Source organism: Cyclospora cayetanensis, unplaced genomic scaffold (assembly GCF_002999335.1).
Source record: "Cyclospora cayetanensis isolate NF1_C8 unplaced genomic scaffold, CcayRef3 CcayRef3_contig_135, whole genome shotgun sequence".
Classification (NCBI taxonomy): domain Eukaryota; phylum Apicomplexa; class Conoidasida; order Eucoccidiorida; family Eimeriidae; genus Cyclospora; species Cyclospora cayetanensis.
In genome coordinates, this window is record NW_020312076.1 from 1 (window position 1) to 20,375 (window position 20,375).

At 49.8% G+C, this 20,375-nt stretch overlaps 4 protein-coding genes across 4 annotated transcripts; 2 read left to right on the plus strand and 2 right to left on the minus strand.

Moving 5' to 3' along the window:
* Positions 1-3,772: 3,772 nt before the first annotated feature.
* Positions 3,773-8,690, minus strand: LOC34621207. Its single transcript, XM_026336563.1, has 8 exons — positions 8,565-8,690; positions 7,724-8,347; positions 7,272-7,338; positions 6,798-7,118; positions 5,889-6,269; positions 4,868-4,969; positions 4,455-4,796; positions 3,773-4,281 (listed from the first exon to the last, which is right to left on the minus strand). Exons 1-8 carry the CDS (start codon positions 8,688-8,690, stop codon positions 3,773-3,775), a joined length of 2,472 nt encoding a protein of 823 aa, XP_026192348.1.
* A 3,398-nt stretch (positions 8,691-12,088) lies between these two features.
* LOC34621208 lies at positions 12,089-13,600 on the plus strand. Its single transcript, XM_026336565.1, has 3 exons — positions 12,089-12,746; positions 12,879-12,986; positions 13,311-13,600. Exons 1-3 carry the CDS (start codon positions 12,089-12,091, stop codon positions 13,598-13,600), a joined length of 1,056 nt encoding a protein of 351 aa, XP_026192350.1.
* Positions 13,601-14,872: 1,272 nt separating this feature from the next.
* LOC34621209 (probable FAD synthase) lies at positions 14,873-16,855 on the minus strand. The gene is made up of 5 exons (XM_026336566.1): positions 16,557-16,855; positions 16,049-16,420; positions 15,703-15,782; positions 15,247-15,439; positions 14,873-15,020 (listed from the first exon to the last, which is right to left on the minus strand). Exons 1-5 carry the CDS (start codon positions 16,853-16,855, stop codon positions 14,873-14,875), a joined length of 1,092 nt encoding a protein of 363 aa, XP_026192351.1.
* Positions 16,856-19,010: 2,155 nt separating this feature from the next.
* Positions 19,011-20,211, plus strand: LOC113147130. Its single transcript, XM_026336567.1, has 2 exons — positions 19,011-19,451; positions 19,567-20,211. The coding sequence occupies exons 1-2, from the start codon at positions 19,029-19,031 to the stop codon at positions 20,209-20,211; spliced, it is 1,068 nt and encodes a 355-aa protein (XP_026192352.1). The 5' UTR covers positions 19,011-19,028.
* The last annotated feature ends 164 nt before the right edge of the window (positions 20,212-20,375 follow it).

A 20,375-nucleotide genomic window follows, 5' to 3' on the forward strand; every position in this document is an offset into this window, starting at 1 on the left:
GACTCAGAGCTCCAGAGCCACGATGCCACTCTGCCATGCGTCTCTCTCCGCCATCGTAGTGACGATTTTTTTCTCTCTCTCCTTCCCTCTCCCTGTTTCTCTCTCTCTCCCTGTCTCTCTCTCTCTCCCTGTTTCTCTCTCTCTCTCTGTCTCTCTCTCTCTCTCTGTCTCTGTCTCTCTCCTTGTCTCGCTCTTTCTCCCTGTTTCTCTCTCTCTCCCTGTCTCGCTCTCTCTCTCTGTCTCGCTCTCTCTCTCTGTCTCTCTCTCTCTCTGCACTCCTGTTTCTCTCCCTCTCTCCACTCCTGTCTCGCTCTCTCTGTCGGTAACCAGACAGCCCGTCCCTTGAGTCTCTTCGTCTGGTTCTCTGATCTCGCTGCCGATCATCCCTCTCATTCGACACGTCTGCACCTCCTATGTGTCGTGAGTCTCTCTGACTTCCGTCCGTGTGCCTCTCGGTGGTCTTGTGGTTGCTAACACTGAGTCTCCTGTCGTTTCCCTCTTCGCGCTCCCTCTGCGCTTCTCGTTTGCCTTTTTCTGGCCTTCTCGTTGCTTCCTCGTCATACTCTCTGCGGGGGGAGAAAGACGTGCTGGCATCTCGGCCTTTCCTGAAGCCTCCGTCTTCAGTCTGAACGTATGCCTCCTCCTCCCGCTCTCTCGCCTTGTCCTTTGGCGGCAGTTCCTTTTCTCTGCGTGATGATGCACCATCGGTAGAGTCTCTTGAAACCTTCTCGTCGGAAAGGGCTTCCAAGACTTGGTCTTGAGAAGCCTGGCGATTTCTCCGAGGCTCCTCCTCGAGGGCACTCTTGTGCTTGCTCGTACTGCCGCTCTGGCGCTTCCCCCCTACGCCACCTTCGTCCTCCTTCCTGCGATCATCTGCACGGTATTCTCGGGATGCTGCTGCAACACCAGAGCTTCTGTCATTGCGACGAGGAGGCAGGGAGCCTGTTGCCATCTTTGGCTCCGCAGCTGACGCTGCCGCTACTCTGTACGGTGCTGCCGCTGTTTTCGTAGCTCCTGCTAATTCTGTAGGCTGAAAGCTGCCTGATGAATAGTCCAGGGAACGTGCTCTTCTCGCGGCCTATAAGCATCATCCAGGAGGACGACGGTTCCCCAAAGAGAGCAGCACACACTTCAACATGCATGCGGCGTCGTTCTGGTTTCTGGCATGTTCTCGGAACGCAACGAGCTGAGGGCTTGCCTACCGCCGTAAGAAAGTCAAATCCGGCAAAACACGGTCTAAAACCAGAGAGTTCAGCGAATTCGCCGGGCAAACGCAACGCAATCGCTATTCTTGCAGCGGCAGCCGCGCCGGCAGAAGATACCGCTTGACGATATGCCAACGCGGAAAAGATCTCTGAGAGGCAGAGAGCGCCGCCGAACAAATTCACCATGAAGAAATTACGCTGAAATTAAGGCGGCGAGGGGTTTGGTATGTGGCCGCATTAACGCCGCAGCCCCGGATACAAAACTCGTGGCTGGCATGCATTTTTTCGCAGCTACTGATTTGTACAGTGGAAACAATCACTCCTTCCAAGTCACTTCGCGTAACTCCCTGTTTATTTTCATGAGCGGCGTAAGGAGAGTGTAGAAGTCATGGGGGTCTCAGTGCTCACAGGCCCATCCTCCCTCACTGCATAGTCGTACATTCTTTCCAGGGTTTCCCGGTCGAGGAAAATTAGCAGCTTCGTCGACAAGTGCTTCGCATCGAACATCCGTGGAGCACGAGTAGTAGGTCCCACATGCATTCCTGTTCCGCTCTTCCTCGGAGGGATCGAAGCGGCACCCCAATAATACGTCGGTATGCAGCGCAGTGCCAACGTTACGCACCACTGCGCCCAACTTAGAGCATCTGGCGGCCTGTTGGCCACCGCTTTCTCCTTAGGATCCGATTTTCTGACGGGTGCGTAAATTAGTGGAAGAGGTCATGAGTTCTCTTTCGGAGAACTGCTTTCTACCTTCCGGATAGCCATAGGACACCTTCTACGGGGGGGTGGTGCGGGCACCAGGCTTATAGCTCTGTCTCCTTCTTATTCGAGAGTGCATCGACTTAAGAATGCAAAGATTTGCATGCTAGCTATTACTATTCTTTTCGGCGCTTATTGAGGAGGCCGGCATGCAGACAACTATTCAAACGACCAAAAGTGAATCCCTTTATGCTGTCAGAAACAAACTCTCCCCAGCCTCCACGCATGTCACTTAATGCAGGGCATCGGGGGAAAGGAAATTGTTCAGCTTAGCGGTACTCACAAGTCTCTAAATTGAGTAAGATCAGCAATTTCTTTCGCTGCCAAAAGACACCACACACTGTGGCCACGAAGAGGGCGTCGCACAGCTGATGGTTGAATATGTAACGTCAGATCAGTAGAAGGAAGCGCGTTTCGTTTAAGGTCTTCCTAGGAGGACACTTAACCCCAGGTTTAATACAGGCTTCTAGAAAGCTGTTGAGTGTTTTCCCGAAGATCTGTACCCGTCCGACACCCTGAGAATATCCGACGCGAGCACGGAGGGCCAGCTAGAATGGGCGTTGCTGGACCTTTGGAGCGTAAACAGCGTTGCGTCTTCTTGTATCGACCTAATAGTACTTGGCAATAAATAAGATATACGAGCAGACCAGTATTTTTGTCAATTTCCTATTAATCATTGGTTAAATAGAACTGGTGTAGTCGAATTTGTTGGTTTTTGGGATAGTCTGCCACAAATATGCGCATCACGGCACCTAGCAAAGAAATGTGTAGGCTGCGCAATGGCTACGAAACCTGTGGGCGCCCAAGCCACAGAGTCAAAGTCCCCGGATTTCCATGTCAGCAGCTACACTTCTATGGAAGCACTCAAACAGCCGCTTGGCTACTTCTCATTCTGTGGGCACTTTCAAAATTAGCACAGCTGCATAGAGTAGTGCAGCCGTCGGAGCCTGATCACGAAAGCACAAAAGCCTTGTGTCCCATGAGGAACAATGAAAAAGAATTCGTTTCAACAAACTCGATAATGCCCGTCATAATCGATTTAACATATCCAACCGGCCCGAAAAACTTTTCACGCGCCACTTGTTCGAGTAAAGCATTAGGAGACTGCTGCTGCTGTGCAACAATACTGCTATGCACCCATCGCAGGACAAGTTTCAACGCCCAATAGAAAGGGGCCACATGTTGAAATTATTGTCAGCTCATGGGCGCAACATCTTGGAAGCTGGGCCTTTATCACTTTAGCGACTGTAGCGGCTCATTGGTAGGCCTACAGTTGCCAAAAAGGAAGCATTGTGTACAAGAAACGAAAAACATCATGGCATGATGCATCGTGTGGTGGCGTCATGACTCCTGGCCTTACAAAGCATCCTCCTACCCCACTGCTTCGGCAAGATAGCCATCAACCTTTAACGATTTGTATCATCTTTTGCAGCTCATCTAACACTGAGCACAACATGGCAAAGGCAAAAACGACGGATTAGCGCAGCACCGCTGCTCTGGGAATAATATAAGCTCGTTCGCGGAGCAACATAATGGAGCTATCAGACCGAAGTCCTTCTAGTTTAGTAATGAAGTGGTGATGCGTTGCCCCACGCTGCAGTTCGGTGTCCCCGAGAGTTTGTGGTAGAGGTGCTATGTCTGCATGAACACGCAGCACAGGACACAGAAAGCCACCCCGGCAATTCGAAACGTGAACTGTGCAAGAATATTGCAGTTTGAAAGCGTTGCAAATATTTTTCAGTCTTGCTTGCCACGCTGATTATATAGTGTGCTGTCCCCAGGAGTCAATCATCTAAAGGGAATACAATCTAGAACATATTCGGACCCTCCCCTAGCTGTGCGTGGGCATTTGCTTTTCTCTCCACACCGGTTTCCAGTTGTAATTGCTCGCAATTGCGTGCAGCTTGTTCGAGTGTTGATTTTGGCTTTGAGGATCCTGTTTTGAGGCTGCTCAGAGCTTTGTTGAATAGGGTCACGAATGAGAGAGCACCCTTCAACTGAGTCTTTGGCGGAATAGCAAGAAGAGCCAGCATGAACCGTTGCTCTCCCTTGGTTTGCAGGAGACACTCAACAGCATCCGAATACCAGGTTATGAGGGCAAGAAGTACAACCGGCGCCAGGCTCCACATATTTGCCTTTTTTGCTGATTTCTCGCGGCTGCAGCGAGCCAAGGAAAACTTCGTTGTAAGCTCAGCGAAAATATCGTCATCGTCAAACGACAAATTTAATGCTGTAGCCAGCACGCTCCCCGGTCCCACGATGGGCGCATCAGGATTATCTTGCCTCCTCTGACTCATGATAATCCCGATAATCCGAACTGCGAATGGACAGAGCTAGTCAGGGAAAACAAACGAGATGGCGAGCCTACAGCCTGCAGTTTGGTCTTGAGGCCGCACCGCTTGAAGATAGATCAAGATGTTAAAGGTCTGTAGACCCTACGAAATTCGAGGTTTTACAGATGCATAGTACGTTACTTTAGCCGGGGATCACCTGCATCAATGCACATGCGCGTGTTATGTTTAACTGCCTTATGCGCGCCTTCTCCTCCACGAATAACGTTTGTATCCAAGGAAGTCTGCAGCTTTACGCCGAGCCAATCAGCTGCAGTTGGTGCTCCATCAATCACTTTCACAGGTCCCCAGTCTTGCTTCATGGTCATATGCAACCGTTCATAAATATCCACGTTGGCAGCCCACGTCAAACATGCAGCCCCAATACGGACATCCTCCGACTCCTGGGAACTCGCATTCAGCAGCACCACAATTTGTTGCAGCGTCTTCTCCCTCACTTCAGATGGGGAGAGATCCAGACTTAAGGGGTATTTTTCGCAGTCTGCGGCAACCACAAGGAAAGCCACCAAGATTATTCCCCGTAGAATTACACAGAAACATGCCCCCCGTTGCAAACAACGGAGGCCTCGGCTTTATCATGACGAGTTCGCGTCACTTTAAGATAGTTTTTTAGTGTGACTGCCACTTTTCCTAAGGGTCTCCACCAGTTTGGCACTATCATTTAATTGAAATACACAAAAACTTCATGTATACATAATGTTTAGCATCAAAGAGCGCACCTTTCTCATGCACAGACTGGAGTTGTTGCCTTTGACGAGGGGCTGCGACAGGAACTTTCCTTTGAGTCCTCTCCCGTGGAGTTGGCCTTTCTGTAAAACTCACGAAAGCAGGGAATTGAGCTCATGAGTTGGCCCCTGGTTCCCATGCAGCATCGAGTAAAAACGCCAACAACATCAAGGACCCTACCGCTGTTGCGGTTCACTTTGCTATGTGCACGGGGTGTCGGTTGCATATAGTGTCATGCAGCAGCTCCTTTCCTTGTTCATTACCATCCCCCCGATTCTTCACTTTTGCTCCTACGATCCACCCCGAATATCGACATATTTGTGTCTCCCATGTAACGTGCTCATTCACCTTCAGGCTGGACCTCTGGCTGTGGGGTCTCTCCATTCTGTTTCCCAGATGTGGCTTCTGTTTCATCTCGCTGGGCAGCTTTTGAACACAAGAACGGAATCATAGCCAAGACAATGATTTAGCACAAAACTTTGCCTCATAGCTGCAAAGTTGTATTACTGAGCACTACAACAGGCTCGAGCGAAAGGTCAGCAGATATACGCGTTTCCTTGGCTGTTACTTACCTTCCTTCGCCGGCAGTCCAACAGGCACTGGTACAAAAGGAGCTTTATCTACACGCAACAAAAAAATACACAACGTACGTTAAAGCAGCTGTACTGCTGCACAGGGATGCGGTCTTTTATACTCGGCCGAAGGTGAAGCAGCACCTTTGCTCCTTACAGGCCCCTTTATCAGCATTAGAAAAAGAAATACCTTTGCGTGAAGCAACTGCTGAACGCAAAATGCAGATCAAAAGCAGACATGCTGGATAGACCACTGAAAACTAAACGACGCGAGCCCTGTGGATCATTTCTGAGGGAAATGTAGCTGAGTGCATGTGAATTAGCGTTGCGCTTGCCTGTCACTTCAAAGGGAACAACGCCGCCTTCCTTTGCTGCGTTTATAATAGAGTCCAAATTTGTACCCAAAACGATTTCTGGGACTTCCCATATCTGTGAGGCTCTTGCTTCTTCTGACGTGGATTCTTTTGTGGCCTTCATGAGGAGAGACTGAATGTTACCCCGCTGTTTCTCCAGCTGTGTCCTTATATCTTCTAGCGTACACTTTTCCACTGGCGTGTCCAATTCGAGCGTAAAGGAATGCGCCTCGGGCTTGAGCTCCAATTCGACCATCTTTCCAGAAAGAAGTTTGAGATGGGCTTTCGTCAAACCCACTTTTACTGCAGTGAAGGCATCAACGACAGCACAATGTAACGAAAAAGTACACAGCTGTTAGAAACTCAAGCTGATTCCGGCTAAAGTATCAACTTTGTTTGTGATGATTGGAGAGATTGAGATGTGGCAGCTCTAGATAACGGACGTTTTCTTGGTGGGCGGGATGGTGGCGCTGCCGAACCTGTGGCGGCAGGAGTAGGCTCCTTTGCTGAATACGAGTAGAAGCAAATATACAGGCTTAAAGTCTGTGCGCACCTGTCTTAGCGTAACATTAGCTACTTTAGCAAAATCGATATGCTGGGGAGAGTACTGGAAGTATTTGATGCTTTTGTCCTTTCCTTTTGGTGGCTTTCCCTTACCTTCGGAATGTGAAGGCTCAGCTGAAGGTCGAATAGGAGGAATGAGCGTCGACATGCAGAGACACGGACAGCTGGAGAGCCCCCCGATCAGATGTCCTCCCTTTCTATGCATTACGCACAATGACTGTTACATGTGTGCTCTCTGTCGTACTTCGTGTTTGTTCGAATGTTTACCTTCAACGCCGAAGGGAATAGTAGAGCCTGCTTCTGCCGCGTGGATGATATTTTTCATATCTGCAGGAATATTGACGGCTTTTGTGTGCCAATGTGGTACGCTTTTTGCTTCTTCTGACTCTGATTTCGGTAAGTTCTTCAAGATCTCCCTCTCAATGGCCTCTTGCTGTTCAAGAAGGCGCTCCCTCACCTCAACTCTGGTACACTGATCCACTGGTTTCCCTAAATCAACCTCTAGATGCTCCTTTTCCGGATCAAGGGCCAGATGAATCTTTGAACCAGAAGCAAGAACAAGAAGCGCATCAGCAATCCCGAAACGCACTGCAGGCACATCCACCATATGCCAACAAGAGCGACAAGATACAGAACATTAGTATTGTACTAACTTGCTTCAAATGTTGGAGGGACTTTTTTTCCTTTGAAATTGTGTTGTTGTAAAAGGCTGCGTAGAACTTTGCGAAAAGCTATGGTTACCTTCAGACGGTAGGGTGTTTTCTGGAGCTGGAGCAGCCACAGGTACAGTCGGAGCTACAGTTTTTGTCTCCGCTTTTTCTGTGCCACAATAAAACGAGGAGTAATTAAGCAGAACTACGCCATATTGCTACAGTACCCCTCCACCGTTGCATCAGTAAGTCTAGGCTAGAAAAGCAGGTGTATGCCGGCTTCGATTGGCCAGTGTTGCACCCACCTTTAGGCCCCAGAGCACGAGGTGAAGAGCATATGGAGAACAGATGGGAAAAAGTGCAGACCGTCACAAACAAGGTTTCTTGTGCATGAAGGAGTTTGATTGGCGTAGATTTGAACTATTAATTTCATGCGAAAGGGAGAAGGAACCGAAAGCTTACTAGCAGGGAGAGCTTCAGGCGACTTGAATTCCTCTGCATGGATACAGACAGAGCTTATACTCGCCTTTTGGACAATCGTACGATAGTGTTTTGACAGAAAACCACTCGCGCAACGTCTCCTTTGTTTTGTCGTTGGCGTTTCCTATTATTGCTGCTTCTTTCTATTTTATCACTTGAGTTCATTTGCTGTCGCACCCCTACAAGGCATACCGATGGTTGGAGGGAATGGGAGGCTAGGGTCATTACAGCAAGATAGGAGTCAGATTGAATGAGACTGGGGAAAGATATATCCAAAGCTGAGTATGTGAGTAGGTATGCTTGTAGAATTTGTTCCTCACTTTTCAAGAGCTCCGCCTCCACGTCCAGCCCCATATCGTTCCACTTTTTCTTTTGTTTTTCGGACCAGTGAAGGTTTACTTGACGGGTGACGCAGCATAGGAAGGCAACCAAATCTGAAAAGCCCTCTATAAACTCTTTCGGGATCGAGCTGTCCTCAAATGCACTCTCGATTATTGCCGCTTTGTAGCGATTCAGCTGTAAGCTTTCTGGTGCATGGAGCATGAGCATTTCAAGTATTTCCTTCCTCCGACCCCTAAATTGGAAACCTCGAGACACGATTTCTTCTTGAAATTTATGGTACCGATCAACGGATTCATCATCACGGGAGAAGCTCCAGCATGCTGGACTTTTCTTATCGCCGGATGCCTGTAAAAGTTCCCAAGATGAGCGACACGGACAGCAAATGAGGCCGTAGGAGAGAAGGGGAAGAAAAGACACATCCTAAAAGTAAGATTGGACAGGATTGCTTGTTGAAAGCGGAGTATGTAGATTGCTCGTTTTCTGGCGAAAAGGGTTGGCTTCAGCATTTTTGGCCGCCAAGCATTCTCTGAACTAGAGGGAAACTGCTGCATACGTCACTTACAGCAATATTCAAGTACTTCCCTTTGCAGACTTCATACTTGTACTGGGTGTTAAGGTTTTCACGCATATCCGCATTCGTCCTTAAGATGGAAAGTGAGGCGACGAACAGGCCTAGGAAGACCCTCATCTTTACTGGGGGCCGTGAACAATGGCACTGAAACAATGCTTTAGCGCCTCTAAACTGACGGCAAACCGGTTGTAGGACTTCAGCCAAGCACTGTGCCTTAAAATTACCAAAATTTCAATAAACGAATGCTGAAGCACCCGGGGCAGCCCGCAGCGTTTGCGGAGGCCATGGACAGCACTGAGAAACGTGAGCACAGAGACAGGGATGGTATCCTAGATGCCCCATAAAATGTAAACCAAATATTTATAGCGTGGAAAAGTGCTTAACATACCCAACTTTCAAGGCAAAAGCGGAGCGACAGGGCCATTAGTCAGTAGGTGCACTACGGTCAGACCGATGGACTGTCGCCGTCCCTACAGCCTCGTGACGAGCCACAAAGTTTTCTATTACACGTTTCAAATGCTTCGAACCTTTGAGCTGATTTTACAACTGTAATGCTAATTGTGTTTAGCTATTTATTTCCTCTGTGACGCAAAAGTCCTGTGGTTGTGATCCCTTTGTTGCTGTCCGAATCCGAAGTCGATTGATTGGCTTCAGGGCCTCCAGATGTGCAGAAGTAGTCCCTCATTGTTTTCTTCCATTCCTTGTATTCTCGACTCTTCCAGTTTCTCTCAATATCAAAATAGCGACCTTATGGAACATTAGTTGATATGTGTATCTAATACGCAACGGCAAAAGGCCAACATTTCAATATGTAAATTCCAGAGCCAGAGACTACTCTCTTCTGCTCAGCACACTGCAATTCTAACACTGAGTCTCTCTCTGTCTCTCTTTCCTTCTCACAGAAATCTCCTTGTCATTAAATTAAGCAAAGCTTTCTTCCTCTAAGGGGATTCAGCACGAGCATTTTCTTGTTGCTGCTGCTAAAATTCCAGCAGCAGTCTGCCTCCAAAGGGCGCTGTGTGTGGCGGGGCCAAGCTAGACTCAAACACTCTATACTAAACTGATTATATTTAACTCGAGAGAATTAGTAAAGAACTAAGACCTTGGTTTGTGTGTTCTTATTTCTTATTCATAGTACAGTACTCTTTGCTGCATGCAAGAGGATGCAATTTTGTGCATGTGGGGGGTAGATGGCACATGCACTAGTTGTGAATGCTCAGGATTTTAAGAGGGTGCAGCAGGGATCATCTTGACTGCCCCTTTCCGCTCATGCCCAAAATTGTGGGGGCCGTGGTTAGGGGAGGGAGGAACTCTTGTTAAAAGGTGCACAACTTTCCAGCAAATTTGTATTGAGTCTAGAATCATGTGACTCCTCAAAGACGATTTACGCAAGACCGCTCATATATGCAGCTGTATAAGAGCTGCTGCCGTTTAGCATTAGGTGGCCGTATGCTCTTCCTTTTCGCGCGGTAAGCGGAGTCTGACCTCCTTTATGTAGTTCATGGATACTTCACATTTTGCTTGGTGAAAAAAAGACTCTTACTTTCGATAGAGTAGCTTATTCCCCACACTTAACATACACAACTAGCTCTTACACGCGTCCAATATGGTCTTACATCTCAGGGCGATCTAGCGTTCTCACAAAGACGTGGCAAAGCACATTGTATAAGAAAAGGAACAGCACTAGTACGGTTTCCTATTATCCGTGCTCATCTTCCATATCTATAGCATCGAGGTCCTGGAGCTTGGTTCATCGCTAATGCATGGCCACTGGTTGGCTCCACGTAATACCACCTACCGTCCTAATTGATTTCTTTCTCTTCTTTGAACGAGACTGGCATCAGTGTATACGTAAGACGGATCATCTCGCCTGCCCGCAATATTGACCTATTCGAATACAACCTTTTGTGGCTGTGAAGAGGGGAACAACCAGGCCTCCGAGGTAGGTTTTCTTCCCCTATCCATCGATTTTGTGGCCCCTATCAGGCGAATTAAGGCTAAATTGTGGCTTTCTCAATAAACCTGCAAAGCTTCTTATGCATTCATGCTCTGCAGATGCAAAGATTGGGATTCAACTAATTGTTGCACGCAGAATTGTGTTGCTGCTAATGCCCGAGAGAAATGCAAAGGCCAGGAAGCAAGGCAGATGCTTGCTGAGCATGCAATTGAACTGCCTCATGTTTATCTCCATGCGTCTGCTTATTGCTAGGAAAAGTGAGTGGTTCTGTTCGAAGGATGAGCGTAGCAACCCGCTCAACCTAGATGTACAAGTAAAAACAAACCTGTAACTTCCCACATTCTAGATAATAAAAAGCTTCTCTGCTTCTCTTGTTAATTTATTCTGTTGAAACTATGCTTTAGCGTAGATTTTAATCACGGAAAACATGAGGAGAGCTCGTTTAAGAGGCAGAAAAGAGAAGTGCCAACGGAGTGCGCTATATGCGTGCAGGGGAGTGTTCGCAAATTGAAGTAGGACACAGGACACAGGTCTAAGCGGTATGGCATCATTAGGATACTTGAAGCCGAAATATATAGTGAAACTCGGCAATTTTGATTGTGAGTCATTGTTGGGACTAGGGCACTCTAAGGTCCGCATGCACAAAGGCAGCGAAGTTGAGGTGCAATTGTTCTGTAAAAGAAGGCACCACGTGTAGGGTCGCAAAAGGTCTGGACCTGCTACGATAGGTTCTTTACTGCTAGAAATATGTACCGAATATTGGATGTCACTGGTAATGCTGCATTTCTTTGTATTCACATCGAAAAAGGTTTGAGTACACACACGGTGACTGCAAGAAAACAGCTCAAGTTATTTTGCCTCTTTTTTTCACTGAAGTCTTCATTCTTGTGGAAACAAAGGAGGGAAAATTGAGCATACCCTTGAACTCATCGGCCCAACTTTTGTGCACCAGTGCAAGGACAGAGGAGGGCGCAACAGCATATTTGCGAAATGCAGGCACCTGCATCCAGCAAAACGAGAGAATATCCAGAGCCATACAAAGCAGCCATATTCGTAACACGTGCCCAAAATCATTGGGGGACTTCGGTCGGATCGACAAAAAAAGAGTAGAGGGCCTAGATATTGTACATGAGACTATGGCTGTATTAGCACGCCAGGAGGGCATCTTCATGTACCCATACTATTTACGACAAAGTAACTAGTCTCTATTTCAACACCCTTCAGCTAATGCGCAATCAAAGGAACGCAGTGGTCCTCAGCCCCACAAAGCCTGGCCTGCCGACAGATGCAAGGCCGCCGAGCCTCCACTAATGCCTAGGTAGCATACAACCCATTCCTCGACGCCCCTTGTATTTCAACAAGGCCTTTAAAATCTTATTCAGGGCAAGTTGCACGCTCCAACGGGATTATTGTATTCCTTCTATTCAGGTCCTCTCATTCTGTGCATCGGCCTCTCCCTTCCTGCTCCGGCGCGTGGACTTCTTGCTTTTCCGCAGCAGAAGCACGCCAAAGAGAAGTACAGGCGCCCACAGTTTAGTGAGCCTTTGTCAACAGTGAGATGAGCATAATAGGCCGCGCAGAGCCGGGGGCCTCCCCCGATTCCCCATGTAGGGGGCCCCCCACAGGGGTCCATCGGGGGCAGGCGTTCGGCGAGCCAGGGGCGGCCCATGGGCGGGGATACAGATGTAGAGGGAATGGAAATAACACCCGTACAGCATGGTTTAACAGTGGAGGGCCTTACCTGAGGCTTTGTGGAGCCTCCCAGTATCCTAGAGGAGCTTCCGTACAGCGAGGTTCTCAGCGGATGCCAAGGGGAGCTCCTGTAGGAACCGTGTTTCGAGGAGCTTTTCCTAGTCGGCGCGGCCCCAGTCAGAAACTTGTCTGTGGGATATGTGGGGAGGGGGAGGGAGTGTATCGGTTTCGGTGCTGCCGAGTTTCTTTCTGCAGCTGTGCATGCTACAAAGAGCATACGAGCCGGCCTTGTCAGTACAAGGGAGAGCAGCAGCCCCAGCAGAAAGTAGAAACAGCAACTTATTGTGAGGCAAGTGAACAGAAAGGGGCATGTGAAGCTCCGCAGACGGTGGAGGTCGAGTCGCCAGCATCAGCGGCGACAACAGGTGCAGTATCTCAAGCCGCAGTAGCCCAAGCAGATCCATCAGGAGATGGACGGATTTCACTGTCCTCCCCTGATAGTGCTCCCTTGCCTCCTTTTCCATGCCAGAATAAAATACCAGCTGTGACAGCAGCAGTAACCGCAGCAGACGCAGCAGGGTTACGAGCAAATGCAGCAGAGGAACTTTCCGGGGAGTCAGACGTAGACTCCTGTGGTGAATTTTCCGACGATTCAGATTCTTCTGTTGCTGAAAAAAGTCCATCAAAGCGGAGGGCAGTTCAACATACAAGGGGAGCAGTGCACCATTTCCCCGAACTATCAGCTGCCGAAGAAGCCGCTGTTCGTGAGTTGCGGCCTGCCTTTTCACAGGGGAAATCCCTTTCTGTGTGGTTTTGCCCCCTCTTCTTCTCTTCTGAACCTTGCTTCGTTTCATAGGTCCCTCCCGTTTTGTGACCCCAACTTGTCGACTGCTCTCTCTTCTGGCATTGACTTGGCTGTGTTCTAGCTGGCTGAGGAGCACTGCTTCATGAGTTCTTGGGGCGTAGCTGAACACTTTGCAGTCCGTGCTCATCATTGTGTCATCCACGTCTCAGGTTAGGGGGGTATTTCATAGCTTGAACTTCTTGCATTTCAATTGATGTGCTGCGTTGTGCCTGGCTGGGTGCAGGGTCCGTGTCATCGTGCCCTGAGCTTCAAAGTGCGTCTGTGCGGGATGCAGTGTCATCCGTCGTCACTGCTCTTTCTCGGGGGCCTTTCGCTGCACTTTCTGTGTTTGAGGAACTGCTGCAAGACCCGTCATTTGCTGCCTTTGTTCATGTTTTAAGCGAAGCTCTGCACCCCGATAGCGTGGATGCAGAAAAATGTGCAAGCGGGGCATCAAGAGAAGAGCGAATAGTGGCCAGCAACCGAAATACGCAGAGGTGCACGGGGGAACAGGGGCCTGGTCGAACTGACTAGGGTTTTTTTGTACAAAACATCAACATTTTTTTCGTACGTGGCCTAAAAGAACGCGTCGTTCGTTCCTGCCTCTCCATTCAACTCTGTTCTCTGGTGACCGTGGTGGCTGGTTGGTTTTCGATCATCAGGGAAGGCCCCTTTCTCTGATAGGCTTTGCCCGAAAAGGTAAACACCACGCGGCTTGATGGATGTTTTGCAACGTGCGTGCATCTCGACACGCATAGGGGAGCTCTGCTGTGACTTGGGTAGCAGAACCACAAAAGCCACGGTGTACAGTGTACCAGTATTACAACTAGCCGTAGCAGAAATATCACAGTAAGGAAGGCGGGGTTATGTCGTTTCTAGTAGCGGCCTCTCCGCATGCTGTTGTGGGAATGTTCATGGAATAAAGGCGCTTTGAACTACTCGCTGCTCGCGTCCAAACCAATTTGCGAGCCATATTAAAGCACGAAGAAGCAAAGTGCAGGAGAGAGGGGGAGGGGAGGCGAGAGAAGGGGCTCTACAGCGACCCTTTAGAGAGAGGGTCGTCGGATGGCAAAGATATGTGATGAAGGCAAACCATGTCCTTGTCCGTTTCTTGTATGGCTTCTGCTGGATCGAGTTTGCTTGCCCATCCAACAGGCCTTTTTGCATTTTTAGGAGCCTTGCCAGTTTTTTCCCACAGTTCTTCCGAGGGCGACCTCTTCTTCACCTTGACCCCCTTTTCCTCTGCAAACTCGTAGTAGTGCCTTCGTAAACTCTTCTATTATGTTGGTAAATACAGATAAAATTAGCAGAGTCACGGCTCATATAATCTTCAATTCAAGGTATACAACGGTCGGCCTCCTGAGTTTAATAGTCCCAACTCAAGTGACAGCGCCTGGCGGGTGCCTTGAGGTGGTTCCCAAGAATGCCGGATACAAGGGTCCAAATGAAGCCGCCATTGCCCGAGGGGCAGATGAAATAGTCTGTTGATACGCCGTAGCCAACGGCGGAGGGTTGCAGAAGAAGACAAAACGCTTCACATTCAAGGCACATAATGACATCTTCACGGTGGGACGTGGGGTGTGCTAGACAGGAGGCGCGAAAGCTGCTGCCAACTGCTCCTTCTTCTCTGGAAGGCAAGGCATGAAACATTAGACTGTTCGATGCGTGTAGGGGCCCTTGTCATGATCTAAAGTCTTGCTCCCATGGCTGCGAATCCGCGGCTTACCAGAACGTCGGTAAAAGGAGAGTCACGAGAGTGCGCTTCAAATGAAAGTCTTAGTTACGACAGCTGCAGCTGCTAGTGCTTTACGAGACTGCCACTGTTTTCGACTCCTTTCTTTGCTTTTTGAAGCGCCCCTCTCTCTCCCTTTCCCACGAAAGAAGCTCATACGCGGGGAGAGCGGCCCCTCCGTCCGAGGGAATAAGCAGAGGGTTCGGCCGCGTGTTTTCCATGCTGCGGATAAAATAAAAAACAGAATGTTCAAGAAAAGCACCCATAGTTTCACTGGATAATGGGTACTTACGCCAACACAAATGAGCATCTCGAGAACGGAGCGATACCCCGAGTTCTGGTGTACACGCCCATGTACCCATTTTAAATGTACAAGAAGCTCCTTTTCAAACACACACAAATCTTAAGTTTCGCCGCCTGGCGGGTGGGTGCAAAGCGTGTTGCTTACGTTCCAATGCTTGAGTAGCCTTGATCGTAGAGGCAGCAGTAGGGGAGTTTAAAGTACCTCAGGAAGTCCCACACATGTCCGTATCCAAATTTCAGGAGCGGTTGAACTCGCAAGAAGGGAGGAAGCCAGCGACTTGACGGCTGCAGAAACTGCAGAGATTCTGTGAGCCCTTGGGGATCCGTATTCCGAGTGCCTGCACGAGCGAGAGACAGCGTAGATCCAGACAACCGCAAGCATGCTCCGCGATTCAAGAATATTGAACCTCGTTTCCCCCGTGCATACACCCCTGCTGCGGCCTCCTATACTGGCGTACGATTCTCTCGCACGCAAGCGTGCAGAAGGGCGAGACCACAGCAGGAGAACTGCCAACTATTCGACTGCACTCGGGCAAAGAATGCATGAAGGTACCACTGTTCAAGAGGGGACAAGCGAAGATTGCGCGGGAAGCAGAGTTACCAAGCACGAAAGCAAAAGGCGTGTGCGGCCGCTGTGAAAGGAAGCTCCTCAGTCCGCTTGCCCAGTCCGAGTAATAGACTCTGCGACAGCCTCACAGGCAGAGCGTCAACTGCGTATATAGGCTATGTTTGACCATGGCGAAGGCAAGCAGAAGACAAGCACAGCCGTACTAATGCACACACACAGGCCTCGCTTACCCAGGCTCGCATATACTACATGCACGTGCAGCGAAACATGAAACTCGGGCAGGCTGAGAGAGAAAGAGAAGGTAATGAAAGGAGAGGAACTAGAACAAGAAAGCTGATGAAGGGAACGAGGGGCCGTAGGGTGTCTCCTTTCTGCATACTCCACATTGACAAAGAACTCTTCAGCTGTTCGGCGTACGAACGCGGCAACTTCTGGAAATTCCTGCGGTCCAGAATGAAAATAAATTGCTCGGGGTCGTGGCAGAAAGCACCCGCAGGTTCGCACTAAGGCTGGGTGCTCTGACAAGCCTCCGTTGCACAGATGTTGATGCTGCAGGTGCTCCTGCTTAGTATCCTTGTGCTGCTGCTGGGACTGTTTCTGCTGCTGCTGGTGCTGTTGCGGTTGCTCCTTATGCTGCTCCTGCTGCAGGAGGAGGGTGTATTTCACGAGAGCGGCTCTGAAGAGATGGAGGATTGCGACGGCGTCCTTCCCGCCATTAAAGCTCAGGAGAATCCTCTCAGGACCAAAAATGCTGCATGCGAAGCGGGAAGCGTTCAATACGAGGCGATTCGAGTCGGCAGGAGTGCGCGCTTCACCAGGCACCCCCCAAGAAGAAGAACGCAGGGGCAGCAGTAGCAGAGAGAGACGAAAGAGAGAGAGAGACTCACCGAAGAATATCAACCAACAGCTCGAGCGCCTCCAGCGCAAGCCCTGCGCAGGCGCGTGGACAAACAGAAGCTTTGTCCTCCTCCTTCGGCTGTTGCTGTCTTGAGTCTTTTGATTGGCTTGCCGATTTACACACGTCCACCCCGTCGGAGCCGTTGAGTTCTTCTATGCCTCTTAGCAGAGAAGCAGCAGAATCGAACGCCACGCGTGGCCAGCAATTGCTGCAGTGAGAGGCTCCAGAGCACCCGGCAAGGCCGCTCTGGGGAAGCCGTGTGGCAGGGGCCTGCGCTTCTCCCCGCATCTCTGCGAGAGGGGGGTTGAGAGTCTGCATTGTGGAAAACGAGACTCAGGAGAAGCCACCCCGCATGCTAAGGGAGCTGTCGCTACACCAAAAAGGCAATGAGGAAAAGTGGCATGCGCGCAAGGGGGTGAGTACGAGGAAGTGAACAGAGTGTTTCTACCCGAAACAGGAGCTGCACACGGGGGGATGCACACATACATACACCCAGCCATACACCTCGGAAGGATGCGGACAGCGCATTCAGGCCGCGACAGTTCAGAAAAAGAACATGCAATGGAGAAAGTCGGACATGAGGCGATGGACGCCTTTTCTTCTTCCTCTGTTTTCCTTGCCACTTTATGAATGTTGGAGCCGAGGGGCTGAGAGACTAGGAAAGAGAAACAGCAGGACCCCGTGATGCTCCAAAGCGGGAGCTGCAGTAGATTTGGACAAAGTAGTGGCGTTTACAGTTGAGGCTGAGCGCGCCACGTGTACGATTCAAGACAAAGTGTGTTGGGTAGCATTATGATGGGGTAGTGCTCAAGGGTGTCTATCCTTTGATGCGACGATCAAGGTCTACTGAACAGCAGCATTGCAAGCCTCAAAGGTTCAGCGCAGTGAACTAAAATCAGAAAAGAGGTCAATGTGTACTGGAGAAACGGCAAAACTCGAACGACAGAGGGGCGAGTTCTGGAGCACAGAGCGCACTGCGAGCAGGCATACCGATGCCTACAAAGACACGAAGCAACAAAAAGCAACAATATCTGTAGGATTAAGCAAAAATGGCTAGGGGCGTGAACAAACCCTTCCAAACACAGGATACGCCCGCTCCCACGCTTGCCATTCAATCGGCCGAGCCAATGAGCTCTTGCAGGAGATGGCACTTCGGCGCCGTATGCACGCCGAATATTACCTTTCTATGCTTCTGCGAAGCCCTGTACATGCTTTTATTTAGTATCTGCACTTATCTTCTGCTTCGCATCTCCTAGGCTTCCCTCCCCCATCGTCCCGAATTAAATTGCAACTTCCTCTCAGTTTGTGGGCCCCGCGCTGCTTTACAAGCAAGACTGCGGGACGGCCTCCCCAAGAGTGTTGACGAGGTTTTTTGGCATATCTGCGGCTCGTTATGCTTCTCTTGGTCTATTTAAGAGGTCATAATAGCATGTACATTCCGCGCTTTCCTTCCTGGACCCTCGGCAGAGAGGCGGAGGCACCCGAGCATCGACAGCAAGCGGAGTAGCCGCACTGTAGGAGGCCCACCGCAGTGCATGTACTGCTGGCCTTGGTCCGCGCAGAATGCAGTGACTCATTCTCGGCTCCTTGTACTTGCGCGCCGACGAACCGTGTATCATAGCAGCTGGGTAGAGCCCGCCAAAGGCTCTTGCATCATCAGCAGGGGCAGTTTCGTGCGCCTCTAGGGGGGGAGGTGGCAGCACCACTAGGGTAACGAACTGAGAGCCCGAGAGGGAAAGACAGCGAGAGACGCTGCGCAGAGCGGCAAACCACTCAGGTGTACGTACACCTGAGCGGCAGCTCCGGTTGCTGGCTTCTTGGTGTAGAATTCTTTTTGATACACAGCAAGGAGCTGCAAGTCAGCCTTTTCACTTCCATCCCTCCTAATGCAGGAAATCAGCAGAGGCCTCAAGGGGCCCCCCTTCTTTTTTGCATTTTGCTGTGCCTTGCTAATGGTTCTGTGTCTTCACCCGTGTACCGTCTCCCCCGAATCACCCTTCCCAGAAGCTCTTGAAGCTCGTGCAGAGTCTTCCGCTACGTCACCTACAGGACCCTTCACACCAGTTGATGAGTGAGGGCATATTAATAGTGCTATCTACTCGTAAACTTTAGTCCCGCGTTGTTGATCCTGCTGGTCAGGGTACTTCTATCCTTCTCACCAAGTGTGCGTAAAGGCATAACTCTCTGTCCAGCGTGCTGACACGTTCAAGACAGCTTTAGTCTTTATGTGGTTGGCGGTCCCGTTATAACGGGTGCTCTGGTCCGGGGGGGAGGGGGAGGGGGTGGGCTGTTTTCGAAGTCTACCATTTGTTGCTTGTGATGTCTCAGAGCCGATGCTGAGGTGCTTGCTTGTTCGGTTCACAGGCTTTTAACACCCTTTCGTCCGACGAGGGGGAGTGGGGGTCTTGATGGAACCTTCATTCGTCCAGGAGCTACTTTATCGCGAGCTCAGATCTTTGCGATGTTCTTATATGATATATCTTCTGTCACAAGGAAAGCCTGGGCCACTTTATGGCTGCCGCAGGCACGGCAAGCGCTCGAGGCCGTTGAAGAAAAGCGGGGTCACATTGTTGATATCAGGGAAGCAGAGCGACTCGCTCTACAGGAAAAAGCGAGAACGTATAAAAGGCTTATTCAAACATCTGAAGACCTCTTGGGTGAAATAGTGCAACAGTACCTGCCACTGCAAAAGAAGAATTTTTTCAAATACTTCTTGAACCATGTGAGTGCCGCCATCGACTTCTCCCTCATCTACTCTCTCAAGCTGCTCCCACGGCCAGTTTCCCCAGTTGGCCCTCTGGCGCATTTAGCAGCGGAAGAAGGAAAACTCGAAACATCGGAATTCGATGATTCACTGCATATTCTTATGCCTGACGGGGAGCTAGTGCCCGCATCCGAACTTCCTTTCATTCAAAAACCGCCACCATCCCAGAAGTCCAGTATCACTATTCCCCAAGGCGCTGAAAATCCTTAATCTTGCAGGTACATCAATTGCCTAGTATGAAAACTGGAGAAAACTCGAAACGCAACCCCAGAGACCTCTAAACCTGCGGGCAACAACAACTTTAGGAAAACTGGCCGCGACAACAGTCGTTTCAACAACACTCGCTGCTGCAACATGTTTCAGAATTGCGGCAATTTCTAACGCAGAAGGCTCGGTTCAGAATTCTTTCTCAGACGAGCGGAACGGGCAAGCGCAGGAAGGAGGGTGCGCAAGAGCAGCTGGTTGCTTTTCTTATAGACGATGGACGAAGCTAAAATTCTTACTCTTTGTTTGTGAAAAAGAGGAAGTCGTATGCAGTAATAAGGGGCAGGCGGCCCTTCGAAACCGCGAGGAATACCATTCCTGTTTGGAAGGATTAGGTGGCGTTGGCGCTTTTGTTGTTGTTGCCCATGCTTCCGCTGCTGGCGTTTTGCATAAGGGAGTGCTTGGCTGTTGCTCTTTACAGGATATATCGGCAAGGCTCACAAGTTGGAAGGGTTGGGTGCCAGGTTTTCCTACTGACAAACAATATAAAGTTTACGAATCCTCTCCTGTAAGAATTGCCGCCTCGCCAGGTTGTCATTCTTCCATCCCAGTGTTTCTTTTTCTGGCCCACTCCTGCTTAATGTGGCTCTCCGTATTTGTGCCATGTTCCGATTGAGCCCACTTGCTGGCAATGAGCCATGATGGCGGCTGTTTCTTTTAAGTGACAATTTGAGCAACGGGCCATGATGAACTTCGTGGCTTTTTACACAAGCAAAGCCTTTCTGTAGGGGTTGGTACCTCTGTTGGCGCTGCGGATGTTGAGTTTTCCTCCCTTCCACG